This window comes from Durio zibethinus, chromosome 26 (assembly GCF_047325235.1).
Source record: "Durio zibethinus cultivar Kanyao isolate XHJ-2024 chromosome 26, ASM4732523v1, whole genome shotgun sequence".
Taxonomy (NCBI): Eukaryota; Viridiplantae; Streptophyta; class Magnoliopsida; order Malvales; family Malvaceae; genus Durio; species Durio zibethinus.
The window spans coordinates 6052851-6070524 of NC_143187.1; the positions used below are offsets into that span (position 1 = coordinate 6052851).

At 34.5% G+C, this 17674-nt stretch overlaps 4 protein-coding genes across 4 annotated transcripts; 3 read left to right on the forward strand and 1 right to left on the reverse strand.

Annotated features, from left to right (window-relative positions):
* Positions 1-510: 510 nt before the first annotated feature.
* LOC111318626 (protein NEGATIVE GRAVITROPIC RESPONSE OF ROOTS-like) lies at positions 511-3332 on the forward strand. Its single transcript, XM_022921499.2, has 6 exons — positions 511-886; positions 969-1044; positions 1691-2238; positions 2341-2512; positions 2778-2834; positions 2925-3332. Exons 1-5 carry the CDS (start codon positions 881-883, stop codon positions 2795-2797), a joined length of 822 nt encoding a protein of 273 aa, XP_022777234.1. The 5' UTR covers positions 511-880; the 3' UTR covers positions 2798-2834; positions 2925-3332.
* A 1492-nt stretch (positions 3333-4824) lies between these two features.
* On the forward strand, positions 4825-8077 carry LOC111274708 (sm-like protein LSM1B). Its single transcript, XM_022859568.2, has 5 exons — positions 4825-5560; positions 6251-6319; positions 6404-6519; positions 6622-6684; positions 7765-8077. The coding sequence occupies exons 1-5, from the start codon at positions 5500-5502 to the stop codon at positions 7840-7842; spliced, it is 387 nt and encodes a 128-aa protein (XP_022715303.1). The 5' UTR covers positions 4825-5499; the 3' UTR covers positions 7843-8077.
* A 1266-nt stretch (positions 8078-9343) lies between these two features.
* LOC111274710 (uncharacterized) lies at positions 9344-13216 on the forward strand. The gene is made up of 5 exons (XM_022859573.2): positions 9344-9687; positions 10185-11103; positions 11862-11957; positions 12212-12348; positions 12723-13216. The coding sequence occupies exons 1-5, from the start codon at positions 9479-9481 to the stop codon at positions 12895-12897; spliced, it is 1536 nt and encodes a 511-aa protein (XP_022715308.2). The 5' UTR covers positions 9344-9478; the 3' UTR covers positions 12898-13216.
* Positions 13217-14156: 940 nt separating this feature from the next.
* LOC111274709 (exocyst complex component EXO70A1-like) lies at positions 14157-16859 on the reverse strand. Its single transcript, XM_022859572.2, has one exon. The coding sequence runs from the start codon at positions 16366-16368 to the stop codon at positions 14506-14508; it is 1863 nt and encodes a 620-aa protein (XP_022715307.2). The 5' UTR covers positions 16369-16859; the 3' UTR covers positions 14157-14505.
* Between the last annotated feature and the right edge of the window lie 815 nt (positions 16860-17674).

The following is a 17674-nucleotide window of genomic DNA, read 5'->3' on the forward strand; positions in this document are numbered from 1 at the left end:
CGTTTTATAATAGACTGAGCAGAACTGAAATCGACAATAATTTTAAGCAAGGCATTATTTTAAGTAATCTTTAACATAATTTTGATAGCTTCTAGTGTATGTAACATGTGCAAGCGCAAAATATCCTGGTATATGATCAATAAATAGAGCCGCTCATTCAAGGTAGATGGGTCATATGAAAGTTATGTTTAACATGAAAAGAGAAACACTGTATAACACAATACTTTTTTATATATTTCATATTACAAGTTGTCGTTTAAACCTTTTTCGCAACAGTATCTTGTGTCACTCCAACAACCGTTGGATAATTTATAGAGATTGATTCTAGCAGTTTCACTAGAAATTTTGTCTTGAAATCAGCATTTTTCGAGATCTAATGGACTAAACCGAAGCCACGAGGGCGTCTGCAGCCGGATGTTCCTGAACCATGACCATGGAATCCCCAATTCACGTGTTATTGCATAGATATGGACATACATGCATAGATTATATATATATATATATATAGAAGAGAATGTCTTTAAGCTATAGTGGGGAATGGGTATGTTAGTTGTATAAGGTGGTAAGAGAGGGAAAGAGGTTAGGAACTCAGAGAATAAAAGGTTGAACACTAAGAAACAAAAGGTGGGAAGGAAGGGATGAAATTGCAGAAGGCCGCCGTTTAGGAACTTGAACCAATAAAGGAATGGTCATGAAATTCATCAAAATCCAAACCATTTTTTTATTCTTCCAAAGCTCAATTCTCATTGGCTTTTAAGATCTGCTTCCTCACACCCGAGTTTTCCAAATACATTTCCTCCAGCACTTCCACCTCTATCCATATATTCATTGCAAAAAACTCCTAAAAGGCAGTTAGCTTCATCCTGTTCTACTTCTGAAAATGAAGGTAAGTTTGTTTTGCTATATGTTTCTCTACGCCTGAGCTGTTAACAAAGAAAGCTCAAGTTTTTCGACATGTTTGATTGCAGTTCTTTGGTTGGATGCAAAACAAGCTTAAGGGGAATAAACAAGGAAGCAGTAAACCAAATGCAGTTTCTGCTACTCGTAAGCATTATTATTTTTGTTTTCTTTTATTTAGTTTTGAGAGTTATATTACATGCTTGCATGCACGCATATTTTCATGTTTATACAATATATATCAATCCTTTTTTTGATAAGATGAAGAAAAATTCACATCCAAGACAATATTTCAAGATATAGAACCCTAGCTTCAAATTGGGCTGAATCAAGATCTTAAATGACAATATCAGGGTCTGCAGCAGGGTGTCAGAAAGAAGTAATTTCCACAAATGGTTTAGTCAATAGGGTAATGGATGTAAGTTTCAATTGAAATTGATAAGCAAGAATGTTTTTGAGTATATATATATATATATATATATATTGCAAGTTGTCCTACATTATTCTTGTTTACCAGTGCTCCCTTCTCATGCACTTCCACGGATCCCGAGTAAGTTCTTCGACTTTGTTTTTTTTTTCAAAAAACCAAAACAAGAGACGGGATCTAAGTCTTTGATAAATTCATTTTCTTTGTCGTTAAAAACTGCACCAAGCAGGTTAGAAGAACCTGACGATGGTCCAGGACAAGTAGAACATGTGATCTTCAATCTAGAACACCTTAACAAAGTTAAAATAATAAAAAGAAAATTGTTCTACTCTTTAATATCTCGTTTCCTGTTCTTTTTTCTTGTAGGTCATATGGAAAAAGAGCCTCGAGAAGAGTTCAGTGATTGGCCTCATGGGTTGTTGGCAATAGGAACTTTTGGTAACAATGACCTTAAAGAAAACCCTCAATCCCAAGATATCATTCAACAAGATACATCCGATATTCAAGAGGAGTCATCTTCATCTGAGGAATTACAAGAATTTACACCTGAAGAAGTTGGGAAGCTACAAAAGGAGTTAACAAAACTCTTGTCCCGAAAGCCTGCTTCCGATGTGGAAAAAGAACTAGCAAATTTACCATTGGATAGATTTCTTAATTGTCCATCGAGCTTGGAAGTGGACAGGAGGATCAGTAATGCACTCTGCAGTGATTCAGGGGATAGATCAGAGGAAGATATTGATCGGACCATAAGTGTTATTCTCGGCAGATGCAAAGACATTTGTGCTGAAAATAAGAAGAAAGCCATTGGGAAAAAATCAATTTCTTTCCTTCTGAAGAAGATGTTTGTTTGTAGCAGTGGATTTTCACCTGCCCCAAGTTTGAGAGATACACTACAAGAATCAAGAATGGAGAAGGTAATGATTTATATTAATGTCTTTATTAAGTGCAAATAGTCTCTTTTCTTCTGATCTTTGATTGATTTTTTCTTTTGTCAATCAAATATTTGTCATCAACAGCTTTTGAAGGTAATGCTTCACAAGAAGATTTACAGTCAGAATCCATCTCGAGCATCATCCATGAAGAAATACTTAGAGGACAAACATACACCAAAAAGGCAAAATAATCAAGATGAAACGCAGGAGAGAAAGAGTGAAGATGGATATAAATGGGTCAAAACAGATTCTGAATGTAAGTTCATCTTGGATTTTCATGACATTTAATTATTAACCAAAACAAGCACAAAGTAATTAAAACTTTAAATAAAAAAAACAACAACAAATGGATGTTATTTTTTTAAATTCCTAATCTATTTTTTACCCTATTAACCCCTATATAAGATATCTAGTTAAAAAAATATCATGTATCTTTAATTTTCGAACTCGCAATCTTCAAACTCCCCTCCAGAATTATTTTATAATTACTTGTTCTTGACTTTTTTTTTTTCTTATTGCAGATATTGTTCTGGAGATCTAAAATCTACATCTATATTTGAAAGCACCAAGATTACAAGGTAAGAGGAACAATTTTCCTATAAATGCTTCCAAAATTAATGTTCTAAAGTGTCCATTAATTTCTAACTATATGGTTTCTAACTTTGCAGGTTCCAATGTTCAAATCTAGGATTCAAGAACTTGAATAGCTGCCTTTATTGATTCAGGACAAAAATTTGGAAGAAGTAACTCTATGAATAAATCCGATATCTGGAGGCTCAAAATTACAGGGCAAAAAAACAATTGTCTGATTCAGACAGCAATCTCTGTTTTGTGCTAGCTGTGTTCCCCCCCTTTTTTCATGGTTGTACCTGTGGATGCAATGCAACCCATGTTTATTAGATATCTCCAATGGATATCTGTATTAGCACTGGCACAGCTAGACATTATTTAATTTTTATCCAATTATTCTGCACCAGCCCCTTTTTTCTAAAGCTTCGCCTTTTGTAAGATGAATTTTAGGTGAATAATATTTTGATTGACAAGAAATTATTGAGATGTGGGACACTTCATTGTACAAATCATGTTTCTTGAGCTCCAATCAATTAGTCTTCTAGAAATCAAGTTTAAATAAACCCCATTTGTTGGTAAAAATTTTATAACCTTTATCAAGTGTACATTAATTTAGAGGCGAAGCTAGAGGCAGGCAAGGCCTACAAGTTATGGCTCCCAAAAAATTTTAAATATCTTTATAAAATAGTATCCAATCCTGCCCAAAATAATACTTAGCCCTTTTTCTCAATTTAATTTATTATTTGATTTTTTTTGTTTATATGATTTCGCTTTTGGTTAATTTGATCATCATTTAATTAAATGTTGTCTCAAGGAAATGATAACTATAATGAGAAATAACATCAAAATAAAACAAAACTTAAATTGTTTTCATGGTTAGATACTCTTAACATCTATGAATTTCTAGAGTACTTCCTCATTCAAGAAATCCCAACTTTGCCTTTTATTCTAAGGGTTAATTTTTTGAGCATATGAAAGAATCATAAGGAGACAAAGTTACCTTTTATTGTGTAATTCAATGAACAAAACAAAAAGTTCATCTCTCATTGTTTCATTGATTAAGAACTTGACCATATCATATATTAGTACCACTTGAATAAAACTAGTTTTTATACTTGGCTTTGAATTCTTCAAGCAAATTGGCAACTTGGCATTACAAATATACAAGCTGTTCTTTTGTAAAACACCAAACAGGGATGGAAATTAAAAAAAAAAAATTTACCCCTTGAATATTCCCTAACTTTAATGTTCTTAGTACATGAAATTAATTTTGCTTTGGGAATATAAGAAAAAGTGGATTGGATCATCAAAGCATTGATTTGATCATAATTATTGATGCTTTGCTCTCTTTTTTCTATTTTTTTCTAAAGTTTATGTCACAAAGTTTGGACCCTTTTCTTGATTAGAGCCATGGATTACTTATCAAAGTACCAAAGTATTTTTCAATCATTCAAGACCTTCAATTAGTTTCCTAATTAACTATGTCTCAAAAAAATAAAACATCTTACTTTCATTATTTCTATATTTTTTTTGTGTGATTAAAAAATTTTTATTATTTTTTATACAAAATCAAAACATATAAGAATTAGAGAAAATTATAAATAAGGGAAATTGAATTTTAAACTTTATAAAAATTCCATCCCTTATAAAAACCAATTTAAACTATACGGCTTCATTCGTTATCAATTTCTGTCACTAATCATCTTATAAATTAAAAAAATTAAAATAAAAGGGGAAAAATACAATAAAAGTTATTCCATTTTGTCCATAATTACACTCAAATACAAAGTTTCAGAATCCTACGCTCCACCCAAAATAATGCCTCTTGCATTTTAAAAAATCCAACCGTTAGTGTGCCGTTAGTAAATCTGTTAAAAGGATGACAAGATATCACGCGATGCCAGAAATGCCCTCCATTTGGTTTGATTTCCTTACCAATGAGCTTCTCCCACGTAATGAAATCAATGCTTAGTTCCCCTCATGGCTTCATCTAATCACGTCCGCAGTTCCGCTCCGATGTTATTAATAAAAAATAAAGAAAAAATCCGCTTCTTTTTCTTTTCTTTTATATTTTGTTTTAATTTTTTACTTTTAACCAAGCTACTCCCTAATCTTTAATCAAAAACCTAAAATCAGAAATATAGAAACAGAAATGAAAAAACGAACAGCGAAATCTACTCAAATAAATCCAATTTCCACCATGTTAAACGCCACACCCTAATTCCCAAGTTGCCAATCCATTTTCCTATCTTTCTCTAATTTTCCCGCATTTTCTCGGGCTTCATCTCTATTCTCTCTCTCTTCCGGCGCGATTGGATCTGAGTGCTCTTGAATTTTTTTTTTCTCCAACCCCACTTAGTCCCTTCAAACCGGAAGAGAAAAAAAAAAACCCCAATCTATTAGCTTCCCAGGGTTTTCAAGTTAGGGTTTTGTTGGATCTAGCAGTATTGGAATTTAGGGAATTTCTTTGGGTTTTTGTGTAATTCGTGATATTTACTTATCTGGGTTGCCTTTGTTTTTCTTGGAAGGTTAATTTTATTTATGTTTTTGGAGGTTCAGAGTTAGATAAAGAAAGAGAAATTTGAATAGCAAATGCCATATTTGGGTAATTGGTATTTGAAAGGTGTATTTTTTCGGTAATTTTTTGGAGAGACCGAAAAAAAACATTGATCAATGTCTTGGGCAGGCCCTGAAGATGTTTACCTTTCTACTTCTCTTGCCAGTTATCTTGACAGTATGCTCTTTCTCTCTGTTGTTATTGCTGTTAAATTTATGGTGTTTTGCGGTTAATATTTTCATTTAAAAGTCTAGTCTTTTGGCATTGCTGTTGAACTTTTTTTTTCCCTATAGTACGAGTGATTGTGGCTTTCATATGTTTATATGCTGGTTGGTTGTTGAATTTTTTGTTGTATGCTTAAGCTCATGTAGGATTATTCTTAATTTAATTGTTTATGGTTGACGATTCTGCAATCATCTTTTAGTTAATAATTAGCAAATAGTTAGGGGAAGTTATCAGTTAGAAGTTTGATTTGATTCTATAAAGCGATAAGGAGGATTGGAAGATGGACAAATGTTCAGGATTTCATGTCGATGAAAATTGAAAATTTTTTAATTTTCAAGAGATTGCTCAGTTGCATGATTATTGATAGTCGTTTTAGTCAACAATGTCTAAATTATGATATGCTAATGAACTGTGATGAATTGTGGTCAAACTCGTACTTAATTGTTCTTTTTTCTGGAGCTTTCGGATATTGCCATGAGGTTTTCGAATGTTATGTGACATCTCTTTATTTTAATTGTCACTTTCTGCAAAGCATAGATTTTTTGCACAGCATTTAGATGTAATATTAGATTCGAATATATATTTGGAGCACTCTTTTGTGTTTTCAATTGCTGACATCTCACTCTTCTATGTATGATGCAGAAAAACTTTTAGTGCTTCTGCGAGATGGTCGAAAGCTCATGGGAACATTACGTTCTTTTGACCAATTTGGTACCGATTTCTTTGTCTCATCTAACTCTTCTTGGCTTCACATGTTACCATTTTATTCTGGTTCCTGACTTACATTTGTCTCAGCTAATGCTGTTATTGAGGGTGCTTGTGAAAGAGTTATTGTTGGTGATCTTTATTGCGACATCCCTTTAGGTCTATATGTAATCCGTGGGGAGAATGTTGTCTTGATTGGTGAGCTGGTATGACTTGGCTAAGTTATCTTGTTTCATTGACATCCATGAGCCTTTGCTTTAGTTTGTAATGCCTTTCACTTGTCCTATAAATTACATTTGATGTGTTAGGACTTGGAAAGAGAGGAACTTCCTCCACATATGACCCGTGTTTCTGCAGCAGAAATTAAAAGGGTAAGTAAGTCATATTTTGTATGAATTATGTGTTTCCATTAGCAATTGTAAAACAATTTCTCTGAGACACATTTGGCATACTGAATGTCCTTAAGCTCCTCTTCTTTTTTGAGCGTCTGCAATCCCTATGTGGGCATCTTCACATTTTTAAGTGTTGCCATGTAGACAAAACTAGAGAGTAAAACATTGATAATTGTTGATGGCAAGAGGTCCTGATTCTTAGATACATCTAACATTTAAGTGTTCACATGGATCTTGAAAATGAGGATGGTGGAGATAATGATGATGTGACGAATGATTTTGGTGTTTGTTAATATGGGTCAAACGGAGAGCTTAACCAGGTGTTTCGTATGATTCTGTCCATATTTTCTGATGTTTGTAACGAGGAAGAATAAATTAAGGAAATTCTAACTATTTATGAATTATAATAGTAAAACATAGAAATACTTATGTGAAAGAAATTATCATCTTCACTTCTCAGATAATGAAAGATTTTTGTACTTGTAGTCTATGTCAATTCTTTGAATGGCATGTGTATCAGTACTTGTTAACTAATTAAATCATAAGAAAATTTGAAGTTTAAAAGAAAACAATTACACCAGACCTCTTCCCTCAACCTGGTTTCTTGGGTAAGATTGGCATGGTTCCTAATGATGGGAGTGAATCGCTAATTATATAGCTGCATGATTTCATAATGCTTAAGATGCAACTATATACACATAATGATTGTTTTTCAGTGCATTTCTCTTGACACTCTGAAAACGAACTGCCTCTCCTCTTATAGAGGCTAATTTGCACAGAATGATTATGTATCAGTTAAATTTTTGAATACAATTAATTAAAGTATGCTATTGGTCTATACTTTGTCCTGAAAGTAGTTTACACTATGTTTGTAGATAGAAACGTTCTTTTTTTTTTTTTTTTTTTCAAAAAACTACTTCATTACATTTGTATATGTTTGTGAAATGTGACGTATTTTATGTTGTGGAATGATTGGTAGTCTATAATATCGTTGTTAAAGAGACCCTTCTGTTATTGGATTTTGAGTTTCCTTAATAAGTAGCATTGTAACTTATGCAGGCACAGAAAGCGGAAAGGGAGGCAACAGATCTTAAAGGTACAATGAGGAAAAGAATGGAGTTCCTTGATTTGGACTAACTCATGTTTCCTGCATCCTGTTTTAACTATCCGCAAATTTTATGGCGGTTGGTGGTGTAGGAGATGTGGAGGCCGCTAGAAGATGCTCCATATCTCTTTGTTTCTCTCTTTCCATCTCAACATTAAATTCTTGTAACATTTGCAAACAATGTATCTGACAAAGCTTAGCCGCGATTTGCCGGTGCTCTAATTTAGTTTTGGCTTTTAGTAAATAATAGTAAGAGATTTCACTTCATGGAAGTCTCCAAGTTATCTTGAAATCTCAGATATAATTGCTTCAAACAGCAATGAACATTGATCTCTTGATATTGATGCTAAACAGGAGAGTGTGCATAAAATAAAAACAGATAAGTAAAAGAAATTCACCAAATGGAATTCAAAGAAGAAACGTCGAGGCTTAAATAGGAATCATATAGTTGTCTGAAAGCAACAAACATTTAAAACGTATTGGTGGACCATTAAACAAGGGAAAATACTAGAGGCCACTGATGAATTCTGTATTTTCTGGCCCCCGAAGAACAAAGAGAGATATAAACTCTGTATTTATGGAAGACAAGGTTCATGTGAATAATTTTGTGGGCAATCAAAACTTAGCATACTGACATAGTCGCATGCGGAAGCAGGGCGGGAGCAGGGCAGAAGCAGACAGGATTGGCATGACCCATGGGCCATAGTCGAATTGCGAAAAACTGGGTTTGGCTCCTTTGCTTTTGTTTATCGATTGCTATTAGTTTATGACAAAACAGGGGAATGGGAATAAACAAACCGATAGCGTTCACATCACATTGTTCTTACTTGCTCTAACCCCGAATCCCACTTTAATTATCATTAAGCATTGATATGTTGAAATTTGAATAAATTAACATATTATTAGAATTGGCATTAGGATTTAAAAAAATTTTATGCATGTAATAGTATTTTTATTCAAATAAATATTAAAATAGAGAATTCAAAGATAGATTAAAAAAATCATTAAGCATTGATGTAAGAACTTATCATAGTCTAATCAAACATTAAACCCAGAAATCAAATATCTAACGGTCAGGATTTATTTGTCTTCAGCTTTGCCAGTACCTTACCTTATCATTTTCTCATTTTCTCACTAATGTAACAAATTATTTTTTTTTTAAGCGAGGGAGAGGTTCCGAATTGCTCGGTACAATATTTTTTTCAATCAATTTAAATAAATTATTTAAATAAACGTAATAAATTATAAAAAAATATTATTTTTATAATCTCTTAACAAATTCAAATTCATCCAATAAACAAAAAAACTTATGAGTTAACCCTTTATTAATTTATTAATATAAAATTCTATCATACATAGTTTGTTTGCGGGAGGAATTAAAAAATTTTATATTTTTTAATTATTAATTTTAATAAATTTAAAGATTTAAAAGACAAGAGAATAAGTAAAAAAAAAATATTTAATCTAATTTTATGAATTGATTAAAATTAATTAATGGTTAAAAAATGTAAAACTATTTTTTAAAGTTGATCTTTCCCCGTTTGCTTTTCACCTGTTACTTCGGCCTTGGGCTTTCTCAGAGAAAGAAGATTTTCCTTTCACTCTGCAAATCAGCAGATCCAACCAAAATCTCCATCTTTTTCTTTTCTAATAGAACTTTGGTTGGCAATGCTGAAGCTTCAAAATCCTCTTTTCCTCCTACCCCTTTTGTGTTTCTGCTTTGTTTACCTCAGTGATGCTTCAGTTCATGACTACAATGGAGAGAAATTCGTCAGTAAAGGCAATGCGTTCATCGTCCATGGCGGCAGCGAAGGCATTTATTCTTCTTTTGCTGATCCCCAGAATGTAACTTCCATTGGTGCCGACTCTTACATCCGGTTAGTTTTCACTTTCCCATTTCTTTTTTCTTTATATTTCCCTTTTTGCATGCAAGTATCTGATAATTTTACCATTTAGATCTCTTTATTTTGATGGTGGTTTTAGTGGGGGTTTGTTTGAATTGTATGGGATTTGAGAGTTGTTAGGATCTGATGCTGAATTTGACACAGAACTAAGGAAATTTAAGCTTATGTATTTTAAGCGAAACGAAACTAAAAGATTAAACCTTTTGCACCCGAAAGAGCAAAAGATGAAAATTTACTCAAAATTTTAAGATTCTTGCAGATTTTTATTTGATTAAGTCAGTGGTCGGGTCAAGTCATTTGAACATGGTACTAACTTATTAGGAAAACCAGGAAGCAGAACATGTTTAACGAATATGATTTTGAATGTGTTATTGACTTATATTTTTAGATGTTTGAAGAGCAGTTGGTATTGAAGATGTTTCTCTTTTTTTTTTTTATGAATACTGAACTTGTGGGTAACCTTGAACCAGTTTTGAGAAGATCACATTCCATAGACCAAAAGAATTTGCTAACTTTAGCTCACAGTCAATCCAAGCAATTGTTTTTGAAGTGCAAGATAGAGAGACAATTGGGGGTTCAGCTTATGGGGGTCAAAGAGCTGTTTGTTGCACAGCAGATCTTGCAAAACTGGGTGTTTGTTCGGAAGGAGAAGTTATTCATCGCCCTTCCACTCACAATCCTAGCTGGCCCAAAGTGTTGCGCATATCATTTAATGGAGATGATGTGGTTGCAACATTGCCATCACAGTCTATACAGATTACTAAAACTGGGATGTATAACTTGTACTTCATTCACTGTGATTTAAATCTTAAAGGTTTGACTGTAGAGGGGAAAACTGTATGGAAAAATCCTACTGGTTATCTACCTGGTAGAATGGCACCACTGATGAATTTCTATGGGTTCATGTCCCTTGCTTTTGTGATCCTCGGAGTCTTTTGGTTCTCGCAATATGCAAGATTTTGGAGAGAGGTTCTTCCTTTACAAAACTGTATAACATTAGTGATAACGCTTGGCATGCTTGAGATGGCTCTTTGGTATTTTGATTATGCTGAATTCAATGAGAGTGGAATCAGGCCCGTCGCAATCACTATGTGGGCAGTCACCTTTGGTACCATCAAGCGTACAATTGCGCAGATTATTATGCTGATGGTTGCCATGGGTTATGGTGTTGTGAGACCTACTCTTGGTGGGCTTACTTCAAAAGTAATCATGCTTGGTGGAACCTTCTTCCTGGCATCTGAAGTTCTTGAGTTGGTAGAAAATGTTGGTGCAGTGAGTGATCTATCTGGAAAGGCAAGACTGTTTTTGGTTCTTCCTGTGGCAATCTTAGATACCTTCTTCATTCTTTGGATATTTACATCTCTCTCCGCAACTCTAAATAAACTTCAGGTATTTTCTCTTTACTTTGTCAGTGATGTCAAGTTAATAGCAATATTAATATTTTCCTTTTGCAACTCATTCATATGTAAGAGTGAATTCTTGAGATCCTCTATGATAAAGATTCATATCTTTCGTTCTTTGCAAGTGGATATATACAAGTGATCGCTGACACTGACAGCATATGAACATATGAATTTTTAAAATCACAAAAATAGGAAATGAGATCCTTATAAGTTCCTTGATGATTAGTTGATATCATGTAAATGGAGACAGATGAAGATCCTTATAAGTCCCTTCATGTTTTAAGACCATCTAGTTTAACAGCCTGCAGCAACAATATTAATCATAATTAAATGGAAATACTCATTAAATTTTCCAATACAATCTTAAATGAAAAAAGTTATCCCTTACCAATTGTGTCTTTGACTGCAGTAGAACCTAGCTGCATAGATTTGTTTCTATTCATAGAAATAATTGAAGGTGTAACATTGCAAACAAGGTAATAATAACTTTGATCTGTGGTCTTACACCAAGATAATATTTGTTGCTTGATCTGTGGTCTAAGACATGTTTATGCATGCATTTAATCCTGTATTGAATTTTTCTCTTTCTAATGCCTCGCTATTATATCTTTTGAAATTATATAATGCTAGTGTAACAACAGTACATCATCCATCTTTTATTGTTTGTTTTATTATTAAAAATAATGACACTTGAACTTTAAAGAAAATTGCTTTCCAATTTTTTCTCGCTAATGGGTGCAACAGGCTAGAAGGATGGTGGTAAAGCTGGATATATACAGGAAGTTCACAAATGCATTGGCGGTAGCTCTTATTGTGTCTGTGGGTTGGATATGCTATGAGGTAGTCAAGTCCATTAACTTTAATGCTTTTTTTGGCTGTTTTATCAATAAATTTAAGCTCAGCATATAATTTAGAAGAATGTAAAGAGCATGCCTGCAATTTAATTGTGTAGTCTTGCATCTTTAAATAGGAAGGATGAGATAGAATAATCAGAATCTGCAACATAGAGTGAGGAAAATGTAAATTACCATTTTAGAAATGGCGTTGTTTTCAAACCTCTTGCATCTAACAACTTTTTGTAACCGTATTTTCAGCTTTATTTCAAGTCAAATGATGTTTACAATGAGCAATGGCAGAATGCCTGGATCATCCCAGCCTTCTGGCAAGTCTTATCCTTCTCTCTGCTATGTGTCATTTGTGTTCTTTGGGCGCCCTCTCAGAATTCAATGCGGTAAAGATCTAGCTTGTGGAGTCTAAGCTTCTTTTTCTGCCATTCCTTTTCTGATATTAGTTCATTTATGAAGTGTTTTATGGACATTCAGAAAAATTGCATTCACTCAATTGTTTTAAAGATTTACTTATTGTAAATCAAGGTTACACCCAGCAACTTGAGATGCCAATATAGGCTTTATTAGTATGGGATTGTATCAGTTTTAAGCTAGTTTCTCTTTGTTACTAAGTTTAGAGACCATTTAGTTGTGTTCCATTGTGTCTCATATTGAAGTTCAAGCATTTTTTTAATTTTGGTTTGGAGCTCAGAGAACTTATTTCAATGTCTTTGCAGCATCTTATGTACTTTCTATTTGGCTGTTCTGATCTTAATAGGTATGCTTACTCTGGAGAACCAAATGAAGATTTTGACAAAGATGATACTACTTTGACACTCATAAAACCATCTCCAACACTTTCAAAAGATTTTCGAAGTGCAACTGAAGCTAAACCAGTGCAGGGCAGTAATGGAGCATATAATGGTGACTTGGAAGAAGACAAAACAGAATGATTTAAAAGCTGTGAATCTGTGATGCTTAGAACTTGGTTCAACCTTCGTTTGAACTACAACAGTATCGGGGTATGGCAAGCCAATCATTACAACCAAAAGTCAGCTGTTGAACTTTTTATTTCCTTTTTTTTTTCTAACCTCAAAGTTCATATTGTTTCTTTGTATCTGTTCATTTAAATTAGTCAGTAAATTGTTCACCTGTTAGTTGTTACAAAGGGAACAGGCAATCCGTGCAATGTCCTATCTGATATTAATATAGTTTGTGACATGTAATTTAACACGCTTTTTTTTTTTTTAACGAACTGGTATTGGCCACTGATATTTGGAGAAATCCATTAAATGAGAAGTCAACTGCATAGACCACCTAGCTCTTCTTGAAAGTGATTTATGCTCCAGAATCCTCGCGTCAAAAAGAAGGAAAATATGGGAAGAAGCCTTTCTTTTTTTTGTTCTCCTTTATCCTGTCTAGAAAGAGAAGGAGAGGAGAATGGACATCATAGTCATATGTTGCATGCTCTTCAGGTTAGTCCGCATTAAACTGTCCTTGATTGGTAAGTATAACTATCCTTCCCTCATTCTTGAGATGGCCATTGTTTTCTAAATTGTAACATGCCCTTTTTTTCTGTTTTGAGAAATTGTGCAACTTTCCTGGATGAATTTCCATCTATTATCTAATAATAATGGACCTTTTGAGAGTCAACCAATTTATCTAATTAGATTTACTGAATTAAATAGCAAAGTGTCAGGTAAAGGACCTTTTGCAGTGTGCTTTTGGATGATCAATGAGAGGCATTTTATTTATACGCTAACAAAGTCATGCAAAAGTAGTGCATTGGCAAGGCAAGCATTGACTTGACCCAAGACTAAGAGCCATCGTCTGCTTGAATTTTCAAGCAAAACTCAATTATCGTGCCAATTACTTTAGGTAAGTGGATACGCCAAATTGTGATAGACCAGTTTGAAAGAAATCTTAATAGAAAACTAATTGGTGCAGTTCGAGCGTGTGGATCATAGTCATAAATTTTGCCATAAATCCAATACATCATTAATAATTGTCAAAGCATCACATTTCAATTTAAGCAGAATATAATTTCTCCTTGTATATTGTGTCCATCTATACAGGTAACTTGAACTTAAGGCACCACCAAGAATGCTTAACTTCAATATCGACGCCTACTAGGGTTAACCTTTCTGAGAATGCATAATTGTGGTATGCAAACCGAAAAAGGTTACTGCAACAATAGCTAAGAGAATAGAAATAAGGAAAAAAAAAATGCTTCTTCATATCATTAATAATAGTAAAAGCAAACACACAAAATTACAAATACAATAATAACAATATGAACAAATGGAACAAAATCTAGAATGTGGTAACAAACCAACATAATGCTTACAGTGCAGAAAGTATTCAGGCTCCAGGGGCCTGGCTATTCTGGAAAGCTAACACCTGATCTTGTTGGTTCGTCACCCGTGGAAATAATTCAATCAGCTGTCATTAACAAATTGGAGAGCTCAGGGAAGCCCCAGGTTCACCAGCACCATATCGCCCAAACACCCCACAAAAAATTGAAAGAATGTCTCCTAGTTTCTACCATGACAAAACTCATCTCATCTCCTCCTCAAGTGCTGGGATACAGGGTATCCCTCAAAGAAATCCAACACAGCAGTTTCCAAGTCTTCAACTGAATACTTGATGTAATTCTCGGGGTGCTTTCCACTCTCTATATGGCTCCTGAACCGCCCAAGAAATGACCTATAAGCTGGGATCAACCTCTCGGACATAGAAATCCTTAGTTCCTCCCTAAGCTGAGCATCGGGTATCAACCATGTTGCTTGAGATCTATGAACCTCCTCAAACATAGCATTGAAAGCCTTAAACCTTTCCCTCAATGCATTCTTGGACACCCCAGAAGAAAAGGCCCCACTCACGTGCAACCCTTCATCTCTCAAACAATACAAAACACTCACCCAGGTAGCTCTCTGATAACTCGTTGCCGCCTGCCTAAACTTCCCTGTCAGCTTCCTCAAATAATCATCCCCAATCATTTCCCTCAACTCGGGTGACCCTTTAACCTTATGAACGATATAATGAACATTATTCATTATAAACAAATGTGCCAAAGATGCATCTTTATAATGCTTAGACTTCCCATCCAAATTGAATTGCAAAACCACAATAATCCAAATCAAATGCAAAACTAAAGGAGTTTTCCCTTCCAACTCAGCAAACTCCATATCTGGGGTCGATGGATCACCCGAATACCTCGGACCGGCCGATGGTTTCGACATTATAAGCTCAATCAAAGTCTGATTATAATCAGATATCAAACTGATATAATTCATAACATACCTAGTCAAAGGATGGATCGTTCCACCAGGGACAGGGACCCTAGAAGGCTCTCTTAAAACTGCGTTTTCGAATTCGGACAAAATCCCCCGAGCGGCCTCAGCTAACCTGGACAAAATCTCCGCAGCCTGAACTCGAACTGAATCCGATGATTTCGAATCGAAAACCGCCTCAATATCAGGCAACAAATCCATCAAAGCATCATGTAAATCAAGTATCTTAAAAAGCTTTTCAGGAGATCTCCTACTTATACTTATGGCTTCCGCGAAGTTAAATAACTGAATTGCCGGGCCTTTAACCGTTTCCATAAAACACGCGTCATCAATATCCGTTCCGACACACTCAAAGATTTGCTCACAAAGCTTCTTCTCGCTCGCAAACAAAATCCTCACACAAACTCTCGCGGCTCGAATCCAACGCCGAATTTTACTCTCCAAAGCTTCCCATTCAAGCTTTTGGATATCTCCGATGCTGAGCTTCTCAATACCCACTTTCCTACAACTCGAGTCAACGACCGATTTCCTTACGCTACCGTACACTTGAATACACTCCCGTAAGTACCCAGACGAGATCATCCTCATCGCGATCGCTTGTAAATCGCAAATCGCTTCGGCCGGCATCAGATCCACTTCTCGTATACTGCTTGTAGATCGGTAACTCGAACTATCCGAAGATTCACAGTGCTGAAGCTGAAGCAGATTGCTGTGACTGCTATTGTCGTTGTTTAAGCTATCGTCTTCTTCGAGTTCGTGATAAGAAGGAGTTGATACTGAAGACGATGTCGGATCGAAGAGGGAATCGGTTTCCACAGCAGAGGAGTGAGTGATGAGGATGTTGAGAAACTCGTCTTCTAGACGAGCCATGGCGATCTGGATTGTGGTGTTGACTTTTGACTGGTCATCGGCGGCGTTGTTGTTGTTGGAAGAAGTTGAGATCGACGCGTTGGATAAGGATCGTTGGATTTCATCGACGGCTTGGAGGTAAAGATCAGCTTCTTGACGATCCGTTTCGAAAATCATTCTCTCTCTTGCTTCCTCCGATGCCGTTGAATCCCACCGTAGGATTATTTTCTCCGCCAATTCGTAGCTGTTACTATCCTTACTACTATTCTCCGGAGGCTCCATAAAAAAAAAAAAAAAACTGAAAAATTTGCAAAAAAAGAAAAAAAATTCCTCTTTTGGAATCTTGGAAAAAGGTTTAGCAAAAGTAAAAGAATAAATTTGTAACTTTTTGTTTTCTTTTGTAAGAATATAGGAAAAAGGCAGTGGCTTTGGTGGTGATACGATGGCGTAAACGGTGGCGGTGGTGGTGATACGATGGCGGAGGATTAAAAAAAAAACCGTTTCTTGAGAGATAGAAAGGAAAAGATCGAGAGAGTTACTAATGGAATGGAAAGTGGGTGATGCAGTAAGGCAGCTAATGGGATTGTTGTCTGAATGTCAAATTTAAGAGAGATAGAGAAGTGGGTCTTTTGTGGAATCTTTTGAAGGATTGTTGTTGTTGCACTTTTAATTTTGACACTTTTGGCTTTTTTTTCACTATCATTTTCTCCTCTAAGATAATTTTTTTCAAAACTGCCGCCGATTGTGTCTTTCGCCGCTAATACCTGCGAACTTGCCACGAAGTTTACTTCTTCCGTCTTATCTTGAATTTTATATTGGACTTTCTTTTGCCTTTTTTTTTTTTTTTTCTCTTTTTTTTTGAATTTTTTTCCTTTGTTTTTGGATTTTTTTAAAGGAAGATTGAAAAAGCGAAACGATGTAATTTTGCAGGATAAAAAAAATGGTAATAAAAGGAGATATTTTAGAATTTTGGGTGGGGTTGCTGTCAAAATGATTGGCCAATTGGACGATAGCCGGGCCTTCATTTTAAAGCCCATATATATTCCCTGCACGATTGGGTGGGCTTGTTCTTATTCGGTTCCCCACATGTTTTCTTTTTTAAGGCAATATCTAAATTCAAAGCTAAATTAACTAGTTTAATTACAGACTGCCTACTAAATAACCCTATGATCAACTTTGCTAAGAGGATTAATTCATACTTGAAATCCCAGTGTTTTATTTATTTATTTATTTATACTTGTAATCTTTTAATTAGAGAATGAAATTTTGTCTTCTTCCATCTCATTTTTTTCACCTCTAAATTTTTTTTTATGCAAAAAAAAAAAAATCAAAATTTAAAAGGATAAGAAGAGAAATTTTATAAGTGTTGAAAATCGAATTTTAATTTTACGATAATTTAACTTTTAAAATAATGAATAAACTATTTAAGTTAAGTTCAATTTCAAATCACAAGTAAATATTAAGCATGTAAACTTTAAATTCCTAGAAACTCTTAATTTAGCATCTCATGTTCTAATTATTAAGATAGTTCTTAAAGTGGTAATAAAAGTTATAAGTAAGCAGCGTACTATGGTTGGTGTTAGAGCTA

Coding starts and splice junctions, on each gene's coding strand:
- LOC111318626 (XM_022921499.2), top strand. Junction 1,045..1,690: donor AAATGCAGTTTCTGCTACTC/GTAAGCATTATT, acceptor TTTTTCTTGTAG/GTCATATGGAAAAAGAGCCT. Junction 2,239..2,340: donor AAGAATCAAGAATGGAGAAG/GTAATGATTTAT, acceptor TGTCATCAACAG/CTTTTGAAGGTAATGCTTCA.
- LOC111274708 (XM_022859568.2), top strand. CDS start 5,500: ATGTCTTGGGCAGGCCCTGAAGATGTTTACCTTTCTACTTCTCTTGCC. Junction 5,561..6,250: donor TCTTGCCAGTTATCTTGACA/GTATGCTCTTTC, acceptor TGTATGATGCAG/AAAAACTTTTAGTGCTTCTG. Junction 6,685..7,764: donor CTGCAGCAGAAATTAAAAGG/GTAAGTAAGTCA, acceptor TAACTTATGCAG/GCACAGAAAGCGGAAAGGGA.
- LOC111274710 (XM_022859573.2), top strand. CDS start 9,479: ATGCTGAAGCTTCAAAATCCTCTTTTCCTCCTACCCCTTTTGTGTTTC. Junction 11,104..11,861: donor CAACTCTAAATAAACTTCAG/GTATTTTCTCTT, acceptor TGGGTGCAACAG/GCTAGAAGGATGGTGGTAAA. Junction 11,958..12,211: donor TGGGTTGGATATGCTATGAG/GTAGTCAAGTCC, acceptor CCGTATTTTCAG/CTTTATTTCAAGTCAAATGA.
- LOC111274709 (XM_022859572.2), bottom strand. CDS start 16,368: ATGGAGCCTCCGGAGAATAGTAGTAAGGATAGTAACAGCTACGAATTG.